The following is a 26,487-nucleotide window of genomic DNA, read 5'->3' as shown; positions in this document are numbered from 1 at the left end:
GCTGATTACCCCACCTGGATATAAGAAAAGTGGGAGCAGCTTGAGCAGAGAGAATGTAAGGTAAGGTGAGGGCTGAGCAGCCCTGAAGTGGGAGCTCGAGAAGCAGCCAGACCTGGAAAGAAAGCTTGAGGGGACCCTTATGTTATTGTAAATGTATTTGTTAAGACAAAATCCCAGAAGAGAACGGCGCAAGAAGAGACTTAACCAGCATGTGGGCTTAAAGGCACTACCTGTTCACAGGAGTCACTGTATTTTCTGTTTAGGATCTTTAGCAGTTTATTATTTTCTAACTTTTGGCAATTTGCAATCTTTCAGAAACAGGCTGCATATCTATAATTGTCTGGGTAAAATAAAGTAACACGAATAACAAACATGCATTATACACCTACCTGCCTTCAAAAATTCACTGAGAAAACAACAGAGCAATCTGCTGCCAACAACACCCACCTAACTAACTAGCTCGTTTTACTCTTCAGAATACATTCTCCTTGCCACAACACCTTATTCGTGCAATGTGGGGAGCCTGGGCTCTCAGCTCCCCACATTGCACCTCTTAGGTCAGTGGAAGTGCTCCTGGTGAGGACACACACCACAGACCCAAAGAGATTAGTGTGGACATGCACCACTGCAATAAATATTGTGGTGGCTATAATTACCTAATTATAGGCTGACTTACAATTCTAGTGTAGACATACCTTAAGGCATAATGTTCCAGTTCACTACCAGCAACAGGTTTTAAATCTTCTCTCCTCACCTAGATTAAATGAAGTCTGTGGTCTCAATCCAATTGCAACTTGGCAAGTGTCCCCATGACACAAACTACCAGCAGAGCTGGCAGCCTCCACAGAGAAGCTGAAGGCATGGAGAGTGAAAGTGAACTATCCTTCTATTCCTAGAAGAGGTTCCTCCAGGTCAGGTTTGAAACCTGGGGAAGCTGGCACTGTTCCTGCCTGTGCTGATATCGTCTTGTGGATAGAGACACGCTCCGTCTTCAGGAGTCTCAGTTTGGGCACACTCTAAACTCCAAATTCTCTGAGATTTGTCAGTGCACTCCCCTGGAACCCTAGCTGTAATGAAGTACATTGAGAGCTGGTCACCATTTTTCAAACTGAAAAATGGCCTTTTTGCCAAAAATACACATTTCTTTTTTAAAAATCAAATTTTCCAAAATTTCAAGTTATTTTAATGAAAACTTCTATTTTTTCACCCAATTTCCTGTTTCTTTCCTCTTTTCTCATTCTTTTTCTTTAAAATAAGTGGGTGAGGGAAGAAAAAAATCAGAACACCAAAAAATGTGGATAAAAGTTCACAATTTTTTTTTTTTTGAAAAATAAATTAGTTTCAAATACTTCCAAATGAAAACATTTTAACATTTTTGCAATTTCTCCCCATTTTTTTATCAGTTTGATGAATTCCTTGAAGAGAAGCTTAGTTCTTGTTCTATTATTGCATTGCACCACAAAGGCCTTTGATACATTTATCTTAAATTTCAAATGTCATATCTATTGCATTATATCCTAACGCATGAGGCACAATCATTAACGGCAAAGGAACCTGGGGAGTGGCAGGGTTGAGTATATGTACCTTGTACCCGGGTTTTCTTCCTCTCTTCTTTGGGATCTTCACTACTGGCAAGGAACCAGACGGCGCTGAATAGAGATTGTGAACAGCCATTTTCATCGGAGTAGAATGGAGTGGGGGTCTTCCTCGTTTTCTACCAGGTATTCTTGGAGACTGCATGTCAACAGTATCCAGTCTTGGAGGCAGCGAGGACAAGTGACTCATATGCAGAGGAGCTACAAATCAACAAACAACAACAAAAAACACCAAGCATTTTTTGTTGTTTACATTGAAAATAATTTTTCAAACCCTGCGAAAGCCACAGCAATTTTTTCACTTTATTATTTTGTCTTACTGCAACCCTTACTCAGACAAGTTGTGCCACTGACTTGAAATGGGACTACTTGATGTGCAAGAACTACTTCCAGGAGTAAAGGGTGTAAGATTGGGGCTGAGGGTTGTATGTTAAAGAAAGGCAATTTCCCACTATTATGGTTAAATATTTACTCTCTACAGTTTTTCTAGCATCTGTTACTGAACTACAATAAGCAGGTTTTTGTCACCGTGCTCTGTCACTCCCCACAACTCCATGAAGCTGATGGAGTTGAGTAGGTTTAATGGAGCAGAATCTAGCCCATTTTCTCCCATTCAGCTTTTAATAAACAAAGTAAGTGTACAAACATATGCAAAATATTGAGGGAATAAAAAAAATTCTTCACCGCTTCTGGCAAAAAAACACTAACGAAAGATGTGAAAACCCAACAAAAAAATTGAATTTTCATATATTTGTCTGTCCAGCCATTTGTTTTTCTGGACTACAAATCCAAGTCCCATTCCTCCCATTACTAGTTAGTAATGCAGTGTTGCCAACTCTTGTGATTTTACCATGATTCTCATAATACCTGCTGGTTTTCTTAAAGCCCCACTCCCTGAGGCAAGTGTTAAAATGAGAATCCAGCTTTCATTGTTAAAAATATATTTCTAGCCTTCATGGTAGCAGAGAAAAGCTTGAAAATATGCTCCAAGCGCATAGCTAGGAAAGCAGAAGGCAATTAAAAAGAACCCCTCCCAAATTATTTTTAAAAATCTCGTGATTTTGGGGACCTGGTTCATGATTTGAATGGTTATGTCTGACAATGTAGTACTGTAGACCCACTTACTTCAATTGGATTATTCACAATAGTGAACAGTATGCCTGATAATACGTGTTTGCAAGAGTAGGACTTGGACTCAATATATCATGGAAGTTAAAAAATATTTTGCCTAATCAAAAGGTTTGACAAACAAGACTCAAATTTCTGCATTTATTTGTACTTTTTTCTGTTGCTGTTTATTACTGGATCAGAAAAACAAAAAGCCCCCAACACCACACAAAAATATATTTATTTTAAATATGTTAATGACAATCTTTTAATAAAATGATGGGGACTTGCTCAGCTTGAACAGACCCACGAGGTATTGTAAGATTTGCAGACCAGTTAACAAGTCATTAGTGCTTAACACCAGCTGCCCAACACTCTCAAGCAAATGGTAGATGCCTCACACCAGAACAAAGCAAATGCTGTATGATAAATATAGAGTGTTTAATACAGAGTGGCCAGGGATGGTGTAGTTAGGCTCCCTAGATGAACAATGCTAACTCAGGAGCTATGTGGAAACCCAATGTGTAAATCTTATCTTCACACAAAGTGAAAGTCTCCTCTGTATATGCAGGTTGTTCTTGCACAGAGGCTGGGTTAACAGCAGCAGGTTGAACACAGCATGAGTCAAATGGAACAGTTCTGTATAGCTTGAGCACCACAGCTTCTTTCCTTCCTTCTTACACAGTGTATTTTTTTTTACTGTGATACTTTCTGAATGATGCCGTCTGATCCTCTACTGCCAGCCAAAACAAAAATTCTTCTTGAGATTTCAGATCATCTTAGAACAAGGTGGTTTCCAAGGAAAGGAAACAGAAGATGAAGCATATCAACATTCTGGGTGTGACTCATAGACACAGACATAAACATTTGGCACAAAAAAGTTAGTTTTTTCTTTTTAGTTTGCTTTTTGTAAGGACTGAAAAAATAATACTTCACAGAGGAGACGCTCAGGCAATTAGAAACCTAAAGTAGCACGGGTTTGTACATTGCATATGTATTTGTTCATTTATGGGAAAGGACAAAATGACAGGGAATAAGGGCCTGATCCAAAACCTATTGAAGTCAATGGAGAGACTCCATGAGCCAATGGAAAGATGCCCATAGAGAGTCTTTCCTTTGACTTCACTGGGCTTTGGATTAGACCTTACATCCCCGCTCCAACCTTTGCACTCCAACCTTTGTCTTCTATTTGAATACAAAACGCTGTTCGGTGGACGTCTGATACAGCAATAATCTGTTCAATGAAGTTACAGTCCATGTATGTATCACCTGGAGTGAATGCAAATGACGAGCTGACATTTTAAAGGAATAAACCTCTTAAGTGACAAAAAACATGTGAATGGATTCAGGTAACAATAAGCCAGTACAGTCAATACGATTCAAAGAAACCTTTCTTACATGACTATATTGAGTACATTCAGAGAACAAATTGACTTTGTAAGTCAAAGGATCCTCACTATTGAACTTTTTCTGTATTTATCTACCTACCTCAAGCATTTCTAAAGCTCCTAGCACTGTTGTTTCTAGAACCCAAGCAGTAAAGTACAATAGAAGCAATAGGGTGTTCCACACAAGGCATAACCAAATGGCAGGGTATGCAATTATACAAGTGGGTCATCTTGACAACACCACTTTGTATGTTTTTGTACAGTATGTACATGTGCCTGCCCCTGGTGCATTGCCATGAAATCCATCACCAAGAACCTCGCTCTAAAGCCCAGGTGTTGATAGAACTCCCTCTCTCTTCAATGTTCAGATCACAAATGCCTTAACAACAACTGAAAATACAATTGCTCTAAGCCATCCCCTGGGATACTATTACACTATCACATCAAGAGTCTATTTTATTGAAGTTAGTTTTATGAAGCATAAAGTTCCCTGAGCACAGGCCTAGGAACTGGCAAGTAGAGAAAAGATGGTGGGGAAAGGAATGTGCTGCTGGGGCAATGAACATACTAAAAGTGTGCTAGTCTGAGACGGACTTTATTTCCAGTGTTTGATTTTCAGACACCAAAAGCATAATAAACCAAAACCAACCACACAAGCTAAAGCTGCCAATGAAAATAACATACACGTAGGAAGGAGGTTAGGACAGATGAGCTGAAACCGCTGGACAGATGACAGTGACTACTGTCTCTGAACCTCAGTGGCTTTCTTATCACAAAGCCACTTCCTGTTCTCAAAAAAGCGCCTTTTGCAATGGCCTGAGGGGAACGTGCCTCATGGAACCTGTGTCTGCTGCTCTGTGTGTTTTACTTTTTCAGTGTCTGGGTGGGCGCACGTCACTTCCTCATGATCCAAGCATTGTAAATAGAATTCTGAATGTCCTCAAGAAACAGGGAAGCAGTGTCTTCTTTGGTTTTGTTTAGTGATTTCTATTCCTTCTGTGGGAGTGGCCCACAGAAGCCGCTATGACATAAGCCCTTGGTGTGGATGATATAACTGTTTCTTAGGAAGCTTGCCAGCTTCTTTCTGTTTGAATTCTAAGATTCTCTTCCGCTTGCAATGGCAATAACTCTGACATTCTTGCTATACTATTTCTTCTGTTCTAGATTCCTTGTGCATAGTTCTTGTGTAATTACTACAGTGTCAATTATCTTATGCCCGAGAAGCACATCAAACATTGGCAATAAAGTTTTTGTCCTCTGCCCATGAGACTATGAACTAATGATCTCTTGAATCTGCCAGGGCTTTTTAAAAATCAAGATTTTTGATGTTTGTACTGGCTTCCCTGCTAACCTATTTGACTGTGCACACCAAGGTCTTTTATTTGAACTGATGCACCAAAACCAAAAGCTCATCTACTGTATAAATACATTATAATTACTACATTTAATTGCAAAGATGACCAACAATCTGATTCCTCTCTCATTTACATTAGTATAAATCAAGAGCATCTCTACTGAAGTCAGTTGTCGTACAGTGATGTAAAACTGGTGTTACAGAAGAATCAGGTCCTCTCTTCTTTGTATTATTTAATGTATTTAAATTTAAATAGCAATATTTTTAAAAGCCCATATGAAAAGCTCTAGCCACCTTAACAGTTCATTAGATTTACAATCACAACAACCAGCTGCAAAAATAATCAGATACAAATTATTCCAATTAAATGCAGCAAATGCCTTTAATATAATGCTGAAGTTTTGCTTTGAGATTTTAAAGGTACTTTGCTCCTTTGTCATGGCACATTTCCTCATCTTTTAGACAATTCCAGCTCAACAATTTTATGGTGTTTTTTTTTTTAATTGAAAATCTCAAAATTAAAACAATATGCACCTGGCCCAGTTCTGATCTCACTTTATTCCAGTTTTACACCAGTGTGACCCCACTGAGATCAACTGAACTATTCCTGAGAGTCACTGGTGTATATGAATCAGAATCAGGCTTCTGTTGAACTTTATTTGTATTCTCTCGGGGGGGGGGGGGAGAAGAGGCCTTCTTTGTCCTATAGGCGCTGATGAAGGCATTGATAAACCAGGGATCTCCAATTACAGAAAAGAAAATAGCTCTCTCTAATATGGAAAAATACAGGCCCATTGAAGTCAGTGAAAGTTTGGTCATTGATGTCCATCGGGCTGGAGTTTCACCCTGACCATGCAATGCCTACAAGGGCTTATCTTTTATCACTGGTAGTTTTCTTTTTCTTCTCTTTGATTTGATCAAACCCCTGCTTGGCTTCCACAATTTGGAAGCCCACACAAGACAATGCAAGTGTTGGAACTAGCAGTCCATTTTCATGGTCTTCAGTAGATCATTGTCCCTGTGATGGAGGGACCAGCTCCCCTTCCTTTCTAAAGTCCATCCACTAGATCCAAACACAGGCCTCGCACTCTAACATATTGTATGATCAAAGCCGGTAAGGGAGAAGGAAATGCCATTCAAATGCAGCCTCCTGGCATAGCTTTTTCCTGTGTTATTCTTCCAGAGTGAAAAGTTCCTGTGGAGAGTCAGAAACTTGATCTGCTGGAGATCAGATGCTGACTCATGCTTGTTACAGCAGCTGCTTGCTAGCCTGGGAGGCTTTATAGATGCCTTTGACCCTGCAGGAAGAGCTCAGCAGGGATGAACTTCCTGCTGGGAAATGCACTAGCAAGTTCTCCCCTGTCCCAATTTCCCATGTCTGTGATTTCATTTGTAATTTGCAAGAGGTACCAGCAAACATGATTGCTTATTGTTTTTTAAAGAAGGATCTTACTCCCTTCTGGGTCAGTCAGGGGCAAAGCACATGAAAGCCTCCCCTTGTCTAAGATGGAGAGCCTGGGGAGGGATAGGGAGAGCATGTATTCAGCTGTGCTGGGAGGAGGCTCCGAAGCATGTTGTTGCTGTCGTAAAACATACCCTCTCGGTCAGCTGTAAGGACAGAACTAATTAAGAAGAGGATGCCATGGCACCTATAAAGTCCAAGTGCAGCTGCTGGGAGCTGAGGGAAGCAAGAGGAGAAGTCAGTGTCTGTACAGTGGGAAGGACTGGTGCTTCTCTGCATTCAGAGTAGGTCTGAGGCACTGCGTGTCACCTTTTCCTCAAGCACCTTTTAAATACTGGGCACTGGGCATCTTTCATTCAACCTCTATCTCCCAAATCATTCCTTTGGGGCCTAGTGAGACACTGCTCCTTCACTAGAATTCAGAACTCCCTCTCCACAGCCAAACCGCTACCAGGCTATCACCGCCCACCTCCCCAAACCACTGCACGCAGGGAGAAACCCTGCTTGGCCCCACTTAAGTCAAGAGGAGCTTTGCCATTGGACATGGATTTGGCCAACGGAAGCAGATTTCACTCACAGACCATTGCATTACTGGCAGTCTCAGCTGGAGGATGGCCAAGGATGAGAATAGAAAAATACTGTCAATAGGCACAGGCAAGTTACAGGGGGAATCTTACTTACCATCTGCACTCTGCTTGGCCAGGGTGATAAGTTAGTATGATCTAACTTACTTGTCCCTCTCTAGCCAGCACCAGGAGTTACTGTAGCTCTGATATGCAAGTAGATCTGTAACCTGTTTCCCCCAGGTTTAGTATTTTCTGATAGACCACAAAGACCCTTTAGTAATAAAAGCAAATTTCTAGAATAAATGCAGCTTTTTAAACCTGGACTCCAATAACAGCAAGAGTTGAAGGTACAAATAACCCCTGGATAAACCAAGATGATGACAGTTTAGCCCTGGTGCACTATACCAGGTCTTGTGCAGATACTAGCCTACCCCGATTGACACATGGAAAGTTCCAATAATTCCAGACTCAATCTCAGGAAAGGATCAACTATTAATTCTCTAGAGCTAAATCACACCACACAGACACAAAATGGGGCAGTTTGTGCCCATTTCCATTTCTTAAGAAGAACGCTTTGGTTTTTCAATACACTCTCAGGCCCCAGTCCTGCAAAAAGATCCACATGCCTGTGCTGAGCTCTGATGACTTCAGTGTTATTTGCCCAGACATGAAGATCTGTGTGGGTGGTTTCCTTTGCAGGATTGGAGCCTCAGTCTATCTGTGTATTGACTCTTCCCATTTTCAAATGTTTCGAGTTGCAGAACCTTGGAGCCCTAGAAATCTCCAGTTGTGGAAGCCTGCTGCAGTTCTTCTCACCCTCAGCTCTGGGTAGTCCTTAACCTCTGTATGCAAATAAGGGATAGTGTGCTCGTGATTCTTGCTTGTTTCTTTCAACCATCAAATTGTAAAGAAAATAATATATGCATATTAAAAATGCAGCTGAGCAAACACTTTGCAGCAAGTAATTTGACAAATTTCCCCTCCTTTTCTGCTCTCAGAATGTGTCTTTTGACTCTGACCATAGTCATAAGATGACCATCTCTCCCAACACAAGGGAGAAGGGTTGATGATAATGTCATGCCATGCAATGTTCTATTGAAATGGTTACCTGCTAAGGCACATTTCATAGCTCATCTCTTTTTTGGATGTTGGGAGTTAAGGTTAGAGGGGATTGTTTGTTCTGGAAAGTCTCCTTTTTCTTTGTACCTTGATAAGAGATTCTGGGCTGTATGTGCAACATGAGCCAAGTGGAAGGACACATTTAAATAAATAACAAGAACGCAACACATATCATCATCACATATAGATACAATGTCATCTCTCACAGATTTCAGTGCAACTTGAAAATATGATTATTTTATGGCACTCTATAGTGCTAATTGATGGGGGAAGACATTTTATTAAGAGGTGTGAGGTTCTTACCCACAAGTCAGACACTTCCAGGGCTCTCTTTACATACCTGCATTAGCTGTAGACACGAGGTTGCCATCCACCCCTATATACATTAGCCAATCCTGAGTATCACAAGTCTAGCATTTGGGATAATTAGAGTCTTGTATTCATTCTAGACCTTGCACCATCAGGTAATGGTCGTGTTGTGAGGCTAAGTTAACACAAGACTGTGTTGCATTGCAACATGATGCATTGCCCTCTTAGAATATACATTATGAAATGGAAACGCACACATCATGGATAGGAATGGGCTGAGATTTTTGGATACCTCCTAATAGTTGCATGGGATCCCTCTGATAGGGCCATTCCTCAAGGAAGAAGCATGGCCTAGTCACTAAAGCATAGGACTGAAAGTCTGTGTTTTATTCCCAACAGCTTCTTGAGTGCCCTGGGACAAGTCACATACTAAATCTCTCTGTGTCTCAGTTTCCTTGTGTGTAACCTGGGGATTAGTATTACAGTAGTGCTTAGACATCCCAAAAGAGATCAGAGCTCCTTTGTCTTACGTACTCTGGAGAAACAGAATAAGAAACAGTCATTGCCCCTAAAACCATGCAATCTAAGTAGGCAAGACAGACACAGGCACAGAAAGGGGAAGTAATTCGCTCAAAGTCCCATGCAGGCCAGTGGCAGAGTCAGCAATGGAGCTCATGCCTCCTAGTCTAGTCCCCTGGACCATGCTGACTAGTAACAGTGGCAAAACATGCTGATACTTAGGTGGACATTTTTTCATTAAAAATGTTTGCAGTTTTTTGACCATTTTATAGAGGGGTGACATTTTTCATAGATTCAAAACTCCAATTAAAAGCTGTCACAAAAAGTTGGGGGGTGGGGAAATCCTGCATCTTTCAACCAGCTCTACTCTCTAGGATAATAATACTTGTTAAATGGATAAACAGTTTGTAAACTATCTGGATACTACAGTGATGCATGAGGAATAGAGCTAGGAATGAAAGGCCTTTTCTTCCATGGTGTTCATGGACACTGAGAATGTGGCACGCTAATCTCCTGCTGCAGCAGGAGGCCATATATTGTTTTCTTACTGCAGCATACTGGAGATTTAACTCTCCTTGATAGAATTCTAAGTAGCAGTGTCCAAAACAGAGTACACATACATCCTTTACTGCACAGTCACAGTTCGCCCACATTGTCTAATACAAAAAATCCAGGGCAGAAAGATGAGCGGCAGAGGTAGCAATGCTGGTAATTGTGGCACAGGAGAGATATGGCAAGTCAGGTTCTGCTACACACTGAGCATAGACGAGTCTTGGGTTTGGGGGTTGTTTGTTTTTTTAAACTGCTTCATGTTTCTGGAGGACACCTGGCTTGCAGGAGCTGGAATGGGTACAGACACCAGCCTGAAACATTGATGAATAGGCTGCTTCTGATGCTTGAAAACTATTATTTGACTTCTCACATATCTATGGAAACACAATTGGCCGTTCAGCTTCAACCTGTTTCCCTGAGTGCACATAACTTTATACAACTGTGGAATATGCAACAAGAAACACAGCAAGAAGAATCAGGTGTAGCCAAGCCATTTATGAATAATTCACTGAAAAAGCAAAGGCAAATTCCTGGTCTGAGTTCAAGTAGAAAAATCTTTTAACTCTATTTACCTTTATTTCGTAAAGGCTCAAAACCATTTACACACAGCCAAGTCACAGCAGATAACAGGCCCTAAGCAACTTTTCATTTATAGGTGCCTTTGTCAACTGCTTCATCTTATGAAGTATTTACTTATTGGAAATCCCAGTGACTATTAATTCACAAATTGGCTCTGCAGTGATCTTACTTTAAGTCTCTGCAAATGGATCATTTGTTCTGTACTTGCTTATCCATGGTCCCAGTGTCATGGATTGTCAATGATCCTGGATACATTTGGGCTGCGGAAGAAACTGGTATTCCGCAATAATGGGGACGGGGGCTCTGACTTTCAGGGATTGTGTCTCAGGTAACTGATAAGAAATCACACAGCGTCAATCGGGACCTGGAAAAAAAAGTCTGCTTCTCTCCTCGCTACTAGGAGCAAAGAGTGGAAGAAAATGGGTCCTGGTGTGATCCCGCAGCATGATTTTTTGAAGTTGAATTCACCAGTAGTGACACTTTTCTGTCCTTCGGGAGCTATTCTTTTGAAGGATAGTACCCCAGTGACACTGGGAAAAGCAGTAGCTGCATGCCCCTCTAACTCAGGTTTGGTTAATGAGCCAGAAGAATCTGAAAACCTTGTGAGAATGGGACCCATAGGAGTAGCGGTGGCGAACTTCTTTGATCTTACCTTTCTTGATTTGGTCTGACGTTTCTGTTGCAGACTAGTAGCCTATGGCAGTGAATTGGCGAGAAGAGGCTTTATGGAGAAAGAGAATACAGGCAGAGCAAAAAAGGAAATATGTGAACAATTGATCTGACAAGGTCACATGAGTGGCAGGGCTGTTCTGCCATGACAGTCAAACTAAATGTGTGCAAAACGTGCTCAGACTGAATGGTGAAAACAAAGGCAATGTTCTTTCTCTCTCCCTCTCTTTTTTTAAAGGGTTTGTGGTTTTTTGGTGAGTGCTACAGAAACACTAGTACTGCCATTTGTGCTATTGTTGAGAAAAGAGAAGGAAGCTGGTGTCTAGACTCAGCCTATCAAGGCCACAAAGTATGTGGGGTGGCAGATCTTGTTATGGATCTGTGCCTCGCAGTGTGGTTTATGATTTACAAGACAAGCTCTGCCTTGCATCCTAAGCAGAGTGAGTGGCCCCTCCGCTCCCCCACCAACAAGCTCAGAAGAAGTCTCCATCCTAGAGGCCTGTGAGGAGGAGGGGGCCATCCCAATTTGCTAAAAGGAGCATCTCAAATTCAGCACGCTTAAATCTTGGAGCATGGTAAAAGGGGAATGCTGATTGGCCTGGAGGAGCAGCCCATTTCCCAAGTCCCCTTCCAAGGTTAGCAGGCAGAGAACAAGGTGCTCACGGCTAGCCATAAAGAGTTCCATGTCTGCCCTAATGGCCCTCTTAGATGTGGCGCTTTGGAGGGCCATCTATCGTACACCTCCTCTAAAATCAGCTGTGATGTGTTGATTGCGAAATGTGCATTTCAAACAAGAAATCTTGTTCTGCTGCCTTCATTTCATGGTTTTGAGCAGGGGTGATGCGTTTAGGGCTGGATTTGGCCCTCTGGGGGTGCACTTTGCGGGTGTGCCTGTCCCTAGCTGTATTCCATAGTGGCAGAAAAGGGACAGCCCTGCTGCTTTCTGATGCCCACATGCCTGAGCAGAGCTTTTCTCAGCCCTGGCCTGAAGTAAGGAGATCAGGGCCAGGATTTGTTCTGCTGAGTCTGAAAGTAAGAGTGGTTCAATCCTGGTTTCCTTCAGCCAAATCCCAGCTAGCAACCACAACTACAGGATGGGCTTTCTTCACCCAGTCCCTGGAGAAGCAGTCTAACTCGGTGCCTGCCAGTAGCCCGGCAGCCAGCAGAGCCCTGCAGGGGAAGCCAGGGGCTCCAGTTTCCCCTTTCTTTCATGGTCTCTGCAATGTTTCTGTTCTCAGAGCCTCCTGACTTCCTTTGCTTCCTTGGTGGACTGGCAATCAAGAGATGATTTCTCTCTTTGGGAAGGGGGAGAGTCTTACTCTCTCCATCTACCACTGTCTCTTTATCTTCCTGCCCTAATTAGCCCAAGTGCGAATTCCCCCATCCTAATTGACAAACTGAGACGCTTTTCTGGAGCAGGATTGGTCCTTTCCCCTGTTCCCTTGGCAAAGTGTTATGTCCTTCCCTACCTGACTCAGTATGAGGCAAGTACAACCCATCACAGCCCCTCTCTGCACTCCTGGAGGCATTTATACCTGAAGGAGGGTGGGCGGTGCTACTGCCACCAGGGGGTTTGCCATGGTGAGCGGCTTTCCATTCCTACTGGGAGTCTATCAGCAGATCTCCTGAGCATCCTATCCCTATCCACCCTTTGCCTGGCCCTGCCCACTGTTTCAGCTGCACCTGCCGGTTGCATATAGCCCAGCAGGGTGAGGGTTGCAAGCACCTTGCATCATTGTCATCTCCCTGCTACTCCAAGCAGATTTTCCACCACCACATTCCCAGAGCCTGGGTTTCCCCAGCTGGAGTGAATCTGACACTAGATATTTATGTTGCCAACTTCCTCGAGGTATCTGCTGTTAGTCAGACAATACTGAAACAAAAGTCTCATCATAGATATTTGGGTATATGGCTTGATGAGGCTCTAACCTTTAAAACTCAGATTGGATTGATTCTGTTCCAGAAGCAATTACAATTATATCAGGATTTGGTATTTTAACAGGTTCTGTTTCACAAATTCAGCCAAGCGATTGCTAGTTCAAATTACTTTATTACCAATCATACACTATTGCCAGTGTAATTTACAAGTTACCTTCTATGAGTATCATTCTGCCATTAGCTTGTTACCAGAGAACTTTCTATACTTATTATTGAAACTCACATGGTTTAACAAGCTAGTCGTCCTTGAACAAAAGACATCTGAAAGAAGCACTGTTATATTTATCTGCAACTCTCAGCTCAGCAAAGCACCAACTTCTCTTTAAAATGTAGTTACTTTCTTTCTCATCTTCAGTGTAGCACATAAAGGTCTGATGCTTTCATTAAACGGATAATGCAAAGGTTTCTTCTGCCTTTAATAGGTGGTCTGAGACTTGGAAGAAGTGAATAAACACACACACACATATAGATTTGTGTGTGTGTGTGTGTGTGTGTGTGTATACTTATACAGATACACACATTTATATATTGTATGCAGTGTTGTTGTACCCATGTTGGTCCCAGAATATTAGAGACCAACTTCATGTCTCTCTCACCAACAGAAGTTGGTCCAATAAAATATATTGAGACACAAGGTGAGTGAGGTAATATCTTTTGGTTTAGTCCCTAACTAAATCATTGGCTGATACTCCTAGCTTTTCCATCATTGTCTGGCAGTGATCTGGCCTTTTCTGTTTTATTGTTTTATTTTATTTTATTTTTCAATAATGTATTCATTATGAAGATGTCTTCAAATGATACACAGCAGTGATGGACAAGCCTCAGAAGGTCCATTAGTTCTTTTCAGATAAGAATTCAAAAGTTTGGATAATGTTCTGAACGTTTCTCCCCTACGTTCTCCTTTCCCACTTCCACCTGCATTCCTTCTTGGGGGTGCACTTGTCACAAGATCAGAGGAGGAGAGGTTTAGTGCAGTAGCTAGGAGGAGAGGATTTTGCTGGGGAAAGTTGCTTCTCACAGGGAAGGTCTGGTAATGGGAGAGGCTGGGGACTAGATAAAATAAAAATAGACAATTGAGGAATAACATAACCAAACTGATCCAGATTGGAATTCAGGGGACAGGCAATAATTTGGCTTGGTTATATTTGATAAGCTCATCTCTACGCCTATATAAACTCTAGTGACACTTGCGTTAGCATTTCTGTAACACCTTCACTTCAAAGATCATAAAGGACTATATAAACCTTAATGAATTAAGCCTGGAAAAAATAAAATGTGATCATGTAATTAAAGACTGTATCATTATGGATATGCACAAAGGGGGCTGAAGTAAGGTGGCAACCTTAATTCTGGCATTTCCTAACTTTTGTGCACTTCACTTTGCAACCTAGACATTCCGTTAACACAGCTTTTTGTGTGTGTGTGCGCACACACCCCTACCCCCATTCTCTGATTCACTAAGGGGCAGATTGGGAACTCCTGGCTCATACTGATAAACAGTTACTCACAGGAGCAGGCTAATTGAAGTTAGTGAGAATACTCCTGTAACTGCTCCCCACTGTGAGCAACGGATTCCACTTTGGCCCTCAGATATTTAAAAAGCGGTTCTGGCTATTTAACATCATTTAAGGGACTGTGATATTTCTTTCATGAAGCATGGCAAACTATCAGCCAATAAAACACCAACCAATCTATAGTCCAATTGATTTGCAATTAGCAGCGAAAGAGTCATTAAAAGAAAGCAAGAAGGAAAACAAAACACTGGAGCAATGCTGAATAATTTTCTCCAGCCCTGTTTCAGCAGTTTTCCCTCTGGTTTGATAGGGAATAAGAGAGCACAGCATCCGAATGAGTACAGTGGAGAACAAATTTTGTGGTGCTCAGCCCACTGCAGCCAGGATGGTCTTGTGTTGTCATTTCAGACAACATTTACTGTCTTGTGTACTGTTCTAAGCATTCCCTGATTGCTTACGTAATATAATGTGAAACTACTTTACTGAGTCAATAATTTCTTAACACCAGCCTGCCCTAGTTCGATGTACAACTCCCACTCTCCCCTGCATTACATGAGCCCACCAAATGGAATACAACTCCAGCGACTCTTGCCCTCTGCTCAAACAAATTGCAATGGTTAATGGATACATATATTTGGGGCCCAATCCTGTTAAAGTCTATGCACCTAGCACAGTTTTAGCACTATACATATAATAAATAGTAATAATAGTTGAGTGCAATACTTCCAATGACTGTAGTGGGAAGAGGATTGGGCACATCCCCCACATGCACATATACACTGTTGGCCTGATTCTGACAGTGTGCTGGTTTTACACTAGTGTAACTCCAATGATTTCAGAGGAGTTACTCCCAATTTACAATGTGAGATGTGATCAGCCTCTCTGTTTCTTACCATTAATCTTAGAAACATGGAATGACAGCTTCCTACAGCTGGCAACCCCATGCCTGCTATTTCACTATAACGTCTTATAATACAGCTTTAAATTGGGGGCTTATTGGGTTGGATTCAAAGAGAAAATAGTAAAGGATTAATTAATAAATGGCATTCCTGTTAGGAAGCTGCAGTACTTTTACATTTTGGAACAGATTCTGAGCTGGTGTAGATTGTCGTAGCTTCGTATTTCTACATTTACAGAAAACAGGTACTCTACTTCAGATGTACTGAAGATACATGGAGATTTTATCTTCATGTTCAGGCTATATATATATATTAGTTATTATAACCATGATTTAAATCATATTTAAAATCATGTTTTATAATTAAAACAGTGATATAACCAATAGGAAGATAATTTATTCATTAAATCCTAAAACAAGAAACATATATATCCTTTATCTATTGCTAAAGTACATTTTGGTATAAAGAATTACATGGTACCATAACAGACTGTAATACCACTGCTATGTTGCAGTAAGAGGATGAAATCCTGGCTCCATTGAAATCAATGACAACACTCCCATTGACTTCGTAGAGACCAGAATTTTATTCAGAGTGTTTAGAGCCTTTCATTAGATCTCAAAACTTTTTACAAATATTAACTAAATGTAACTACCCTGTAGGCCTGTTGTGAAGCATTTTCCAGTTGGGTAAACCAGGGCAAAGAGAAGCGAAGTGATTTGCTCACACTCACTCAGTAAACCAGCAAGCAAAGAAAGGGATTAGAACCTTGGAATATTGATTTTCACGCCCCTGCTCAAACTACTACTACTTGACCACAGAAAAACCACCCATTGCATTAATAAACTGAGAAACATATTAAGGCTAACACAAAATAGTGGATACATACTATGAATAGTTAGTAAAACAAATGCCATACAATATACTAAAGGTCACCTGATGCCCATGTTCACTACAGTCAGACACTCTGGTTGTAGTTTGAATTAATTTTCTAGGCAGATGTACTACTTTCGCTTTTCAGAACTGTTATGATACTTTCCCTTCCAACCACCACCACCAACCACTATTTCCTGTTTTGTAAGGTATTTTTACTTTACACTTAGCTTGGTGACAACTGTTTTGTTCATCTAGAAACTCTACACTAAAAAAAACAACCACCACCAAACCCACGCCCAGTTGGCTTGTACACTACAGTATATACATCTTGAGCAATATATTTTATAGGATTTTTGCTTATTAAATATCGGCTTTCACAGATTAAAAAAAACCAACCTTCTTTTAAAAACCATACATCAAAATGCTTGTGGAATGATTTTTCTTCACCTTTCCAGTTGGCAGCTAGTAGAAAACACACTTCTCAATAATCTCATAGATTCATTAGAATTCACAAGACCCAGCTAGCTGAGAGCTTTCAGACATCCTATGGAGACTAGCTAGTAGTCACAAAGCTCAGCCCAGTATAACTGCAACAGTGCTCCCCTGGGGTGAATTTCACTCCTGCATGGATAGGTTTACCAGATTTCCGGTTCCCAAAAAGAGGGCCCTGTGGGGGTGAGGAGGGGCAGAGCTGGGGGAAGGGAAGCTGGAGGGAGGGTACAGTTGGAGGCGCTGGAGGGGTACCTGTGGTGGGAGTACTCACTGGAGGTTGGGAAGGGGAGTGACAGTGAGTACCTGTGGGAGGGGGTACTCACTGTCACGGTGGCAGGGTGGCTGACACAATCCCAGGATGCAGCAACAGCCATCAGTTAGCATCAGTGAGACACCCTCCCCAGGGCTGGGATCCAAGCCTGGGTGGGCAGGATCTGGCAGCTCTGGCTGCAGGGGAAAGGACCAACTGGGGCTCTTTCTAAACTACAGCATCTGCTCTGCAAAAATCCAGGACATTTCCTGTTATTTGAAAAATTCGCCAGGACAGAGGGCAGAGGCCTGAGGCCCAAAAAGAGGCAGTGTCTGGAAAAACCAGGATGTATGGTAGCCCTATGTATGGAGAGCTAGCAAATGGCCTAAAGAACAGTTAAATCCAACTTAACCCTTCAAAAAAAGCTTAAGTGGGACTTAAGTGGTGAATAGGATCTTGTGCTGGCCCTCTGAAAGGAGTGAATTTTTTCCATGCTGCACAGAGGTGGTAACCAATTGCTGCTATATGCATCCGAAGAAGTGGGCTGTAGTCCACGAAAGTTTATGCTCTAATAAATTTGTTAGTCTCTAAGATGCCACAAGTACTCCTGTTCTTCTTTTTGCGGATACAGACTAACACGGCTGCTACTCTGAAACCTGAGATTTTTCAGCATTTTCATTTTTCCTGTGTCTAGATCCAAACTGACAATACACATTCCCTCCTACAGCAAACATACTTGGAATGTCTTCCACATAGGGATACATTTGTAAACTGCATGGGTACAGACATTCCATTAGCTAAATCAGCAAAAGAAGGGTAAGACTAAATGTGGCACAAAAAAAATGCATCTGGAGAAGAGAGAACACACCAATGCAAAGTGAGAGACTTCAGCAGCCAGAATCATTAAGCCTCCAGCTACGTTGTTTTACTTAATATAACATCCTATTAGGATTCCACTGATTAACATTATTGTCAGTTTAAACTTCTCATCCATTACATCAAGGAATGCTCACTGACCTATAGTTGGAATCCCCTATTGACTTTTGAGGGTTTACAGGTATGTGAGCTATCAGAGGGACAAATGGAGTGTTAATCTTCTCTGGAAAAGAGCTCTCTTTTAGGCTTCTTTCCCCTGCCAAACACTGCATTCGCTAAGCCTAAAACTTTTAACACCTCTTTTTATGCCCTGCTACACCCAGGTGATGAGTGTGGAGTGTTCTGCTCTAAATGTACTAAACCTTCCAATTTTATACTTGAAAGTGTCCAGAGACTTCTTTGGTTTCAAGTTATGTTCCTATCCTCTCCTGAATAATTTCAAAAATTATTTAATGGAATGTAATCAATATTAACACTGTTCCCCCACCAATGAAAAGGAAGGCAATTATTACACAGATAAAATATTTGTACGTATCACCTTGGCTGTGATGCCTACGATTCACTCAATAACAGCTAGGCAGTAGGTGGTAATGATGCTTCTACTTATTCAGCTATTCAGGATCATTTCACTGTTTACCTTGTCCTCTCTCCTCTTTTATTTGGCTCTCGCTGTCTCATCACATGGCTATATTATAAGATCTTTGGGGCAGGGACTTGTATATAGTGCCTGGCACAACTGGGTCTTAATCCCTAATAGAGGCCTCAGTGTGCTACCAGAAGAAAAACAACAATGATAATAGATTGAAATATCCATTATGTTTCTATAGGAGATTAAAAAATGCTCTACAAAAGCCTAATCTAAATTGAAATGGGATTGGATAGGACATATTCAGGATGCCCATAATCAGACAAAAGAGGTTCCCTGCTATGTGCACTTCTTGTATCATCTTGAATCCCAAAGGAATATTTACTGTACTTTATATGGGGACCAACGCAATCAATGTCATCTTTATGCCCCAGCTTGCTTGGCTCAAGTTATTTTTCCCCCACACAGTTTATCACTTTTCTCAAGATTTCTTAACTCCTTTTTCATCCCCCAAGAAGAGAAGATTTTAATCAAATTCTCATACCTCATTCGGACACATCCTCCACACTTGCAAAGAGCCTGCAGGGATCTGTGGCTCGGTGCCATCTACAGGACATAATGAATGGAGCCTCGGGAATATCTGGACTGATTTTGTACTTTACTAATTTCATTTTCCAGACTTGATTCCTGTAACTTTCCCTTATTTTGAACTCCCTCATAGATTGCCCTGGCTTAGCGTTCCTTGCTGTCCTCTCAGGTTGCATCACTTTTCCCCCTGATTCTGTAACCTCCACAGAAACCAGGGAGCTCTGCCTTTTCTAAAAATCACCAGCTAGAAGGATAACCATGTCAAGCTTTTTACTGCCTCCAAATTAACACTCTTCAGTTGGGGGAGGAGGGGTTATGACAGAAAAAAAAAATCACTCATGCTATCCCAGATTTAATAATAATAAACACAAAACACCCCTGAACTACCGTTCTACTGCACTTCTTCACCTAACAATAAATGAAGCTCTGTTCGCAGCTGGAAATGCAGGGGTGAGCACACAACATGATCAGTCACTTCCAATAGACCTCATTCCTTAGGATTTTCATTTCGCTGGTAAAATACAAACATACGTCAGCCTCTGAGCAAATCAGTGATAAACTAAGCAGGTACGTAAATGAAGACAGAGAAATATGGTTAAAGAAAGAAGATAAAAAATGACAGACCCAAACAGATCTTGAAAAGATGAGTGTAAAAAAAAAAAATCAGGATTTGAAACATTTCCAAGAACAAAAATCACTGCAGTGTCTTTTTTTTTTTTTTAAGGAATATTTGAGAGCCCAAGGGAAGCTTTTCATTGAGAGGAATACTGTCCACCAGGGTAACCCCATCCTGTTTGGGGAAATAGCTAATGCTTTCCTGGGTGCAGGGGCTTTAATCTCATAGACCTGTGCCAGGAAACTTAATCAAACCCTGCTTGACCTTGAAAACAAGATTAAGTGTTTAATCTAATCTGCAAGCACAATACTCTGAAGAAACATGGTTGGAATTGAGGCACTTAAATCAACCTTTGATAATATAGTAACCTAGAGGAGAGCTGCTTCTTTATTCTTTGCCAGACATAACGTTCCACCTTTATGGTAATCAGCTTGGCCACATGCTGGCCCAGTTGATAGAAATAACTCAAGGGGAACACACTTTTATTCTGCCTTTGGACTGAAATATCAAATGTTGCTTTAATCTCCCATGAAGTTCAGGAAAAAAAACCTGTTAGTTTGAAACCTCATAAAGCATATAGATTTGTTAGGTCACAGTGCATGTTCTGTACCCTTCAAACTGATCACTCTTTGTTTGGCCTGCTGGCTTCCCTCACCAACAGGGTGGTTGGTTTAACATTCAACCCAAAGGGCCACTTTCCCCCAGGATCTACCTAGGAGATTACTTTATGGGCGTAGACTGTGACATACACACCACATTGTGGACTATGCAGCCTGAAAACACAAATAAAGCTCTCTCTGCTTAGCTTCAATTCATCTCTGGCACAAGATGTGTTTCTGCTTTGTCATTTCAGAGGTTAACCCGGGCTGAAAAGCTGTGCATCTACACAGTGGGACTGCTCACATCAGAAACTGCTCACCCTTGTGAGTGAGGGCTCCGCAATACCAGCACAGTACTCCATGAGCGGCCTCATTGAAGTCTATGAAAGAACTGTCCAGTGTGAGGGAGGGTATCTCAAGCTAGCCCTTACATTTCAGTCTCCTCGTGGAACACGCTGCTATGAAGTCTTTGCTGAAACTCTAAGGGATGATGAGGCTGAGTTGAGATGGATGATGCGGCAGCTGAACTCAGAACTACCTCCCTTTTGTTAAAAGCTGAGTCTTATGGCCAGTGCAGAGAGAGAGAGTAGAAATTGTTTCAGAGTAACAGCCGTGTTAGTCTGTATCCGCAAAAAGAAGAACAGGAGTACCTGTGGCACCTTAGAGACTAACAAATTTATTAGAGCATAAGCTTTCGTGGACTACAGCCCAGTAGAAATTGGTGTCTCACAGCCTTCCTTCCCTGTCTTATCACATTGTCTATAGATCTTGCCCAAGAAGTACAAATGGTTCCTGTGTGTCACTGACCCCCTAATGTGTATTGCTAAATATGAAATCTCTGTTCCTGCAGCGATGAATATTAATGAGTTTAAGAACAATTCCAAATTAATTACAATAAATCAGCAACCACAACCCTTAGCCCTTCTCCTCTCATTTTGCTGGTGTTTTCCTTCTTCAGGGGAAGGGGGGATTATTCTGCTCTTGCCTTCTTGCAGATTGTACATCGGCTATCCTTCTTTTAGTCTGAAACTGAAAGAGGATCTACTTCACTTCTACATTAGTTCCTAGCCTCCTAAAGAAATACAATGGGCCTGATCCTCCAAATGGGTAAATCTGTGGAGCTCCACTGATGTGAATGAAGCTATGATGATTTACACTAGCTAGGAATCTGGCTCCGTGTGCATGCCGAGGGGGACTGGATGGTTGAGGTGATTGGTGCGGCAATATGGAAGCTTTAGAAGAGCTGCGTTCTGCAAAAAAAAATTCACAAATATCTGAGAATTTTTCTTCCCAGGAAGGTTCTTGTGAACAGAAAAAGCAGTAGAGCTGGGCAAAATTTTTCAGTTGAAACCTTTTTTGCCAAAAAATGCAGATTCAAGTCAACTGAAACATTTGCAAATTTGTCAGTTTTTTTTGTAACTAAAATTAAAAAAAAAAATAAAAAAAACACAGTAAAAAAACTAAAGAGCCACCATGGCGTAACAACCATGTAAAAGAAGCACTGAGAGATAAAAAGGCATCTTTTAAAAAGTGGAAGTCAAATCCTAGTGAGGTAAATAGAAAGGAGCATAAACACTGCCAAATTAAGTGAAAAAATGTAATAAGAAAAGTCAAGAAGGAGTTTGAAGAACAGCTAGCCAAAAACTCAAAAAGGTCATAACAAAATGTTTTGTAAGTACATCAGAAGTTGGAAGCCTGCTAAACAACCAGTGGGGACCCTGGACGATGGAGATACAAAAGGAGCACTTAAAGACGATAAAGTCATTGCAGAGAAACTAAATGAATTCTTTGCTTCAGTCTTCACAGCTGAGGATGTTAGGGTGATTCCCAAACCTGAGCCGTCCTTTGTAGATGACAAATCTGAGGAATTGTCACAGATTGAAGTGTCACTAGAGGAGGTTTTGGAATTAACTGATAAACTTAACAGTAACAAGTCACCGGGACCAGATGGCATTCACCCAAGAGTTCTGAAAGAACTCAAATGTGAAATTGCGGAACTATTAACTATGGTTTGTAACCTGTCCTTTAAATTGGCTTCTGTACCCAGTGACTGGAAGATAGCTAATGTAACGCCAATATTTAAAAAGGGCTCTAGAGGTGATCCCGGCAATTACAGACCAGTAAGTCTAACGTCGGTACCGGACAAATTAGTTGAAACAATAGTAAAGAATAAAATTGTCAGACACATAGAAGAACATAAATTGTTGGGCAAAAGTCAACATGGTTTCTGTAAAGGGAAATCATATCTTATTAATCTATTAGAGTTCTTTGAAGGGATCAACAAACATGTGGACAAGGGGGATCCAGTGGATATATTGTACTTAGATTTCCAGAAAGCCTTTGACAAGGTCCCTCACCAAAGGCTCTTATGTAAATTAAGTTGTCATGGAATAAGAGGGAAGATCTTTTCATGGATTGAGAACTGGTTAAAAGACAGGGAACAAAGGGTAGGAATAAATGGTAAATTTTCAGAATGGAGAGGGGTAACTAGTGGTGTTCCCCAAGGGTCAGTCCTAGGTCCAATCCTATTCAATTTATTCATAAATGAACTGGAGAAAGGGGTAAACAGTGAGGTGGCAAAGTTTGCAGACAATACTAAACTGTTCAAGATAGTTAAGACCAAAGCAGACTGTGAAGAACTTTAAAAAGATCTCACAAAACTAAGTGATTGGGCAACAAAATGGCAAATGAAATTTAATGTGGATATATGTAAAGTAATGCACATTGGAAAAAATAACCCCAACTATACATACAATGTGATGGGGGCTAATTTAGCTACAACTAATCAGGAAAGAGCTCTTGGAGTCACTGTGGATAGTTCTCTGAAGACGTCCACACAGTGTGCAGTGGCAGTCAAAAAAGCAACCAGGATGTTAGGAATCATTCAGAAAGGGATAGAGAATAAGACAGAGAATATTTTATTGCCCTTATATAAATCCATGGTACACCCACATCTTGAATACTGCGTTCAGATGTGGTCTCCTCATCTCAAAAAAGATATACTGGCATTAGAAAAGGTTCAGAGAAGGCCAACTAAAATGATTAGGGGTTTGGAATGGGTCCCATATGAGGAGAGATTAAAGAGGTTAGGACTTTTCAGCTTGGAAAAAATGAGACTAAGGGGGGATATGATAGAAGTATATAAAATCATGAGTGGTGTGGAGAAAGTGAATAAGGAAAAGTTATTTACTTGTTCCCATAATATAAGAATTAGGGGCCACCAAATGAAATTAATGGGCAGCAGGTTTAAAACAAATAAAAGGAAGTTCTTCTTCACATAGCGCCCAGTCAATCTGTGGAACTCCTTGCCTGAGGAGGTTGTGAAGGCTAGGACTATAACAGGGTTTAAAAGAGAACTAGATAAATTCATGGAGGTTAAGTCCATTAATGGCTATTAGCCAGGATAGGTAAGGAATGGTGTCCCTAGACTCTGTTTGTCAGAGGGTGGAGATGGATGGCAGGAGAGAGATCACTTGATCATTACCGGTTAGGTTCACTCCCTCTGGGGCACCTGGTATTGGTCACTGTCGGTAGACAGGATACTGGGCTAGACGGACCTTTGGTCTGACCCAGTATGGCCATTCTTATATTCTTATGTTCTTATGTAAAAAACAAACTTCATTTTAAAATTTTACCTCTATTTTATTTTACTTAAAAAAAGGCTTAAAAAGTCAAATGACACAAAATGTTTCATGCAGCCTACAACTTTTTTCTTTTTTAACTTTTTGATTTTGCTGAAAAATTTGATTTTTTTTTTTGGTTCGGCCACTGAACTGAAAAATCAGTTATACGCACTGCTCTCCTCAGCTGGATGTTTGCAGAAAATTAACACAAAAGGATCAAAAATACAGTTTAAGCGTAATATTCGCCCCTGGACAGAGGCTAAAATGGCACTTAAGTGGTGCACATGCCCCTCTGCACAGGGGTAAAGTATCATCAATACCAGTGCTCTATAGAGATGGATTATTACCTCCCTAGACCACATCATGTGGTGTCTGCCCACAGCCCAAACAAAAGTGCACTGGCTTTTTTAAGGTTGTTGGGTTTATTTATGAAGCCAAATAAAACCTAAGAGACTCAGCAAATTCTCACTTGTGCCTAGGCATTTCAGCATGTACAATTCTATAACAAATGATTTGAGAATACCGGGCTGTTACACACCTTTAGGAAAGCATTTATTTTCTCCAAGGGCACTGAGTAAGGAAACATGCATACGTGGGGCATAATCCACCATTGCTCCAGTGAAACCAATGGCGTAACACTGACAGAAAACTGAACTAGCAAAGTGGCACGTGAGGCCTGTATTTTGTACATCATTTGTATGGCTCGATATAACTCAGCTGTAAAGAATTGCTAATGGTCTTTAGTGTTTCACACCTGCAGTAACTTACTGATGAGCAGATCGATTTCAAGATAAAACACTTTACTATGAACAGGAGCTTTTTACAGAAATAGGGTAACAAAAATTTCCTGCTACTTTGTCTAGCTGAAGCTTGTGACTGCCCTATCCAGGGTTTCTTTGTTTCTGCCCTAGCAGGAAGAGTGTCCCAGGAAACCAATGACTGCATCCTTCCACTTCCTCGAGAACTTATGCTATAGTACTTCTTCCCTTTTGAAAAATTTCCTGCCTTAACTAAAACTTTATTAAACTATCAAATTATTGCCAAGACAATAACTAACAACTCTTTGGGTTACTTAAACACAACTCTACCATGTCTCGATCAGTCTCGTAGGGGGTTTCAGCAATCTTCCTGCTCTGCTGTATTGCAAACCCTCTTTAGTCGAATCCTTGTCTGTCACAGATTGTTTAGTCTCATGCTCAGTAACAGAGTCAGCTTGTGAATTGTTTTCAACTTGTGTGTCTGCTCTTACTTCGCTTATCTCAGCCAAGTTGTTATATCTTGAGCAGATGCTTATGATTTCTTGGTAAGATTTCTGCCTTCAGCTGTGAAGCCCGTGCTCACTGAATACAGTGAGGTGACTCCCCTTTGATCACTGTAGTTCTGACTGGCCAGTGCCCATCTTGCCAAATTCTCACTAGTTCTTTGTTTTTTAACTCTGGAAGAGATCTTGCTTCTACATTGTAATGTTTTGTCTAATTGCACTTTCCCAGTCTTTTTCTCATGATCACGGACTCCTTAGGGGACCAAAACAAAGGATGACTATCTGGTAATCCAGTATTTTTATGTCTGTTGTAGAAGATATCAGCGGGTGACTTTCCACATTACAGTGTCAAGTATCAGGGGGTAGCGGTGTTAGTCTGTATCCACAAAAAAAACAAGGAGTCCGGTGGCACCTTAAAGACTAAGATTTATTTGGGCATAAGCTTTTGTGGGTAAAAACTTCAGAAGTGAGGTTTTTTACACACAAAAGCTTATGCCCAAATAAATCTGTTAGTCTTTAAGGTGCCACCGGACTCCTTCACATTGCAGTGGTGTACCTCTGTAGTTGAGTAGTGCTAAATATAGGTCTTCTCTTGCATCCATTGCTTTTCTGAACAAGTTATTTACTATACATACTTCACATTCAGCTAATCCATTGGTATGAGGATATCTGGGACTAGATATCTCATGATGAAAGTCACACATTTTAGCAAAGTCCAGGAATTTCCTTTTCTTGAACTGTGATCCATGATAAGTTATTACTGTTCTTGGAATTCATAGATTCATAGATTCTAGGACTGGAAGGTACCTCGAGAGGTCATCGAGTCCAGTCCCTTGCCCGCATGGCAGGACCAAATACTGTCTAGACCATCCCTGATAGACATTTATCTAACCTACTCTTAAATATCTCCAGAGATGAAGATTCCACAACCTCCCTAGGCAATTTATTCCAGTGTTTAACCACCCTGACAGTTAGGAACTTTTTCCTAATGTCCAACCTAGACCTCCCTTGCTGCAGTTTAAGCCCATTGCTTCTTGTTCTATACTTAGAGGCTAAGGTGAACAAGTTTTCTCCCTCCTCCTTATGACACCCTTTTAGATACCTGAAAACTGCTATCATGTCCCCTTTCAGTCTTCTCTTTTCCAAACTA

General features: G+C 41.1%; 1 protein-coding gene across 1 annotated transcript in view; it reads right to left on the bottom strand.

The window, feature by feature from the left end:
* SCML4 (Scm polycomb group protein like 4) overlaps nt 1–26,487 on the bottom strand; it is a 112,310-nt gene that overhangs the window by 62,751 nt on the left and 23,072 nt on the right. The window contains exon 2 of the mRNA XM_034765929.1: nt 1,585–1,796. Coding sequence (XP_034621820.1) covers nt 1,585–1,785 — 201 coding nt within the window. The 5' untranslated portion in view covers nt 1,786–1,796. The remainder of the gene's footprint in view (nt 1–1,584; nt 1,797–26,487) is intronic.

Source organism: Trachemys scripta, chromosome 3 (genome assembly GCF_013100865.1).
Source record: "Trachemys scripta elegans isolate TJP31775 chromosome 3, CAS_Tse_1.0, whole genome shotgun sequence".
Lineage (NCBI taxonomy): Eukaryota > Metazoa > Chordata > Testudines > Emydidae > Trachemys > Trachemys scripta.
This window is presented reverse-complemented; position numbering and strand designations above follow the sequence as displayed.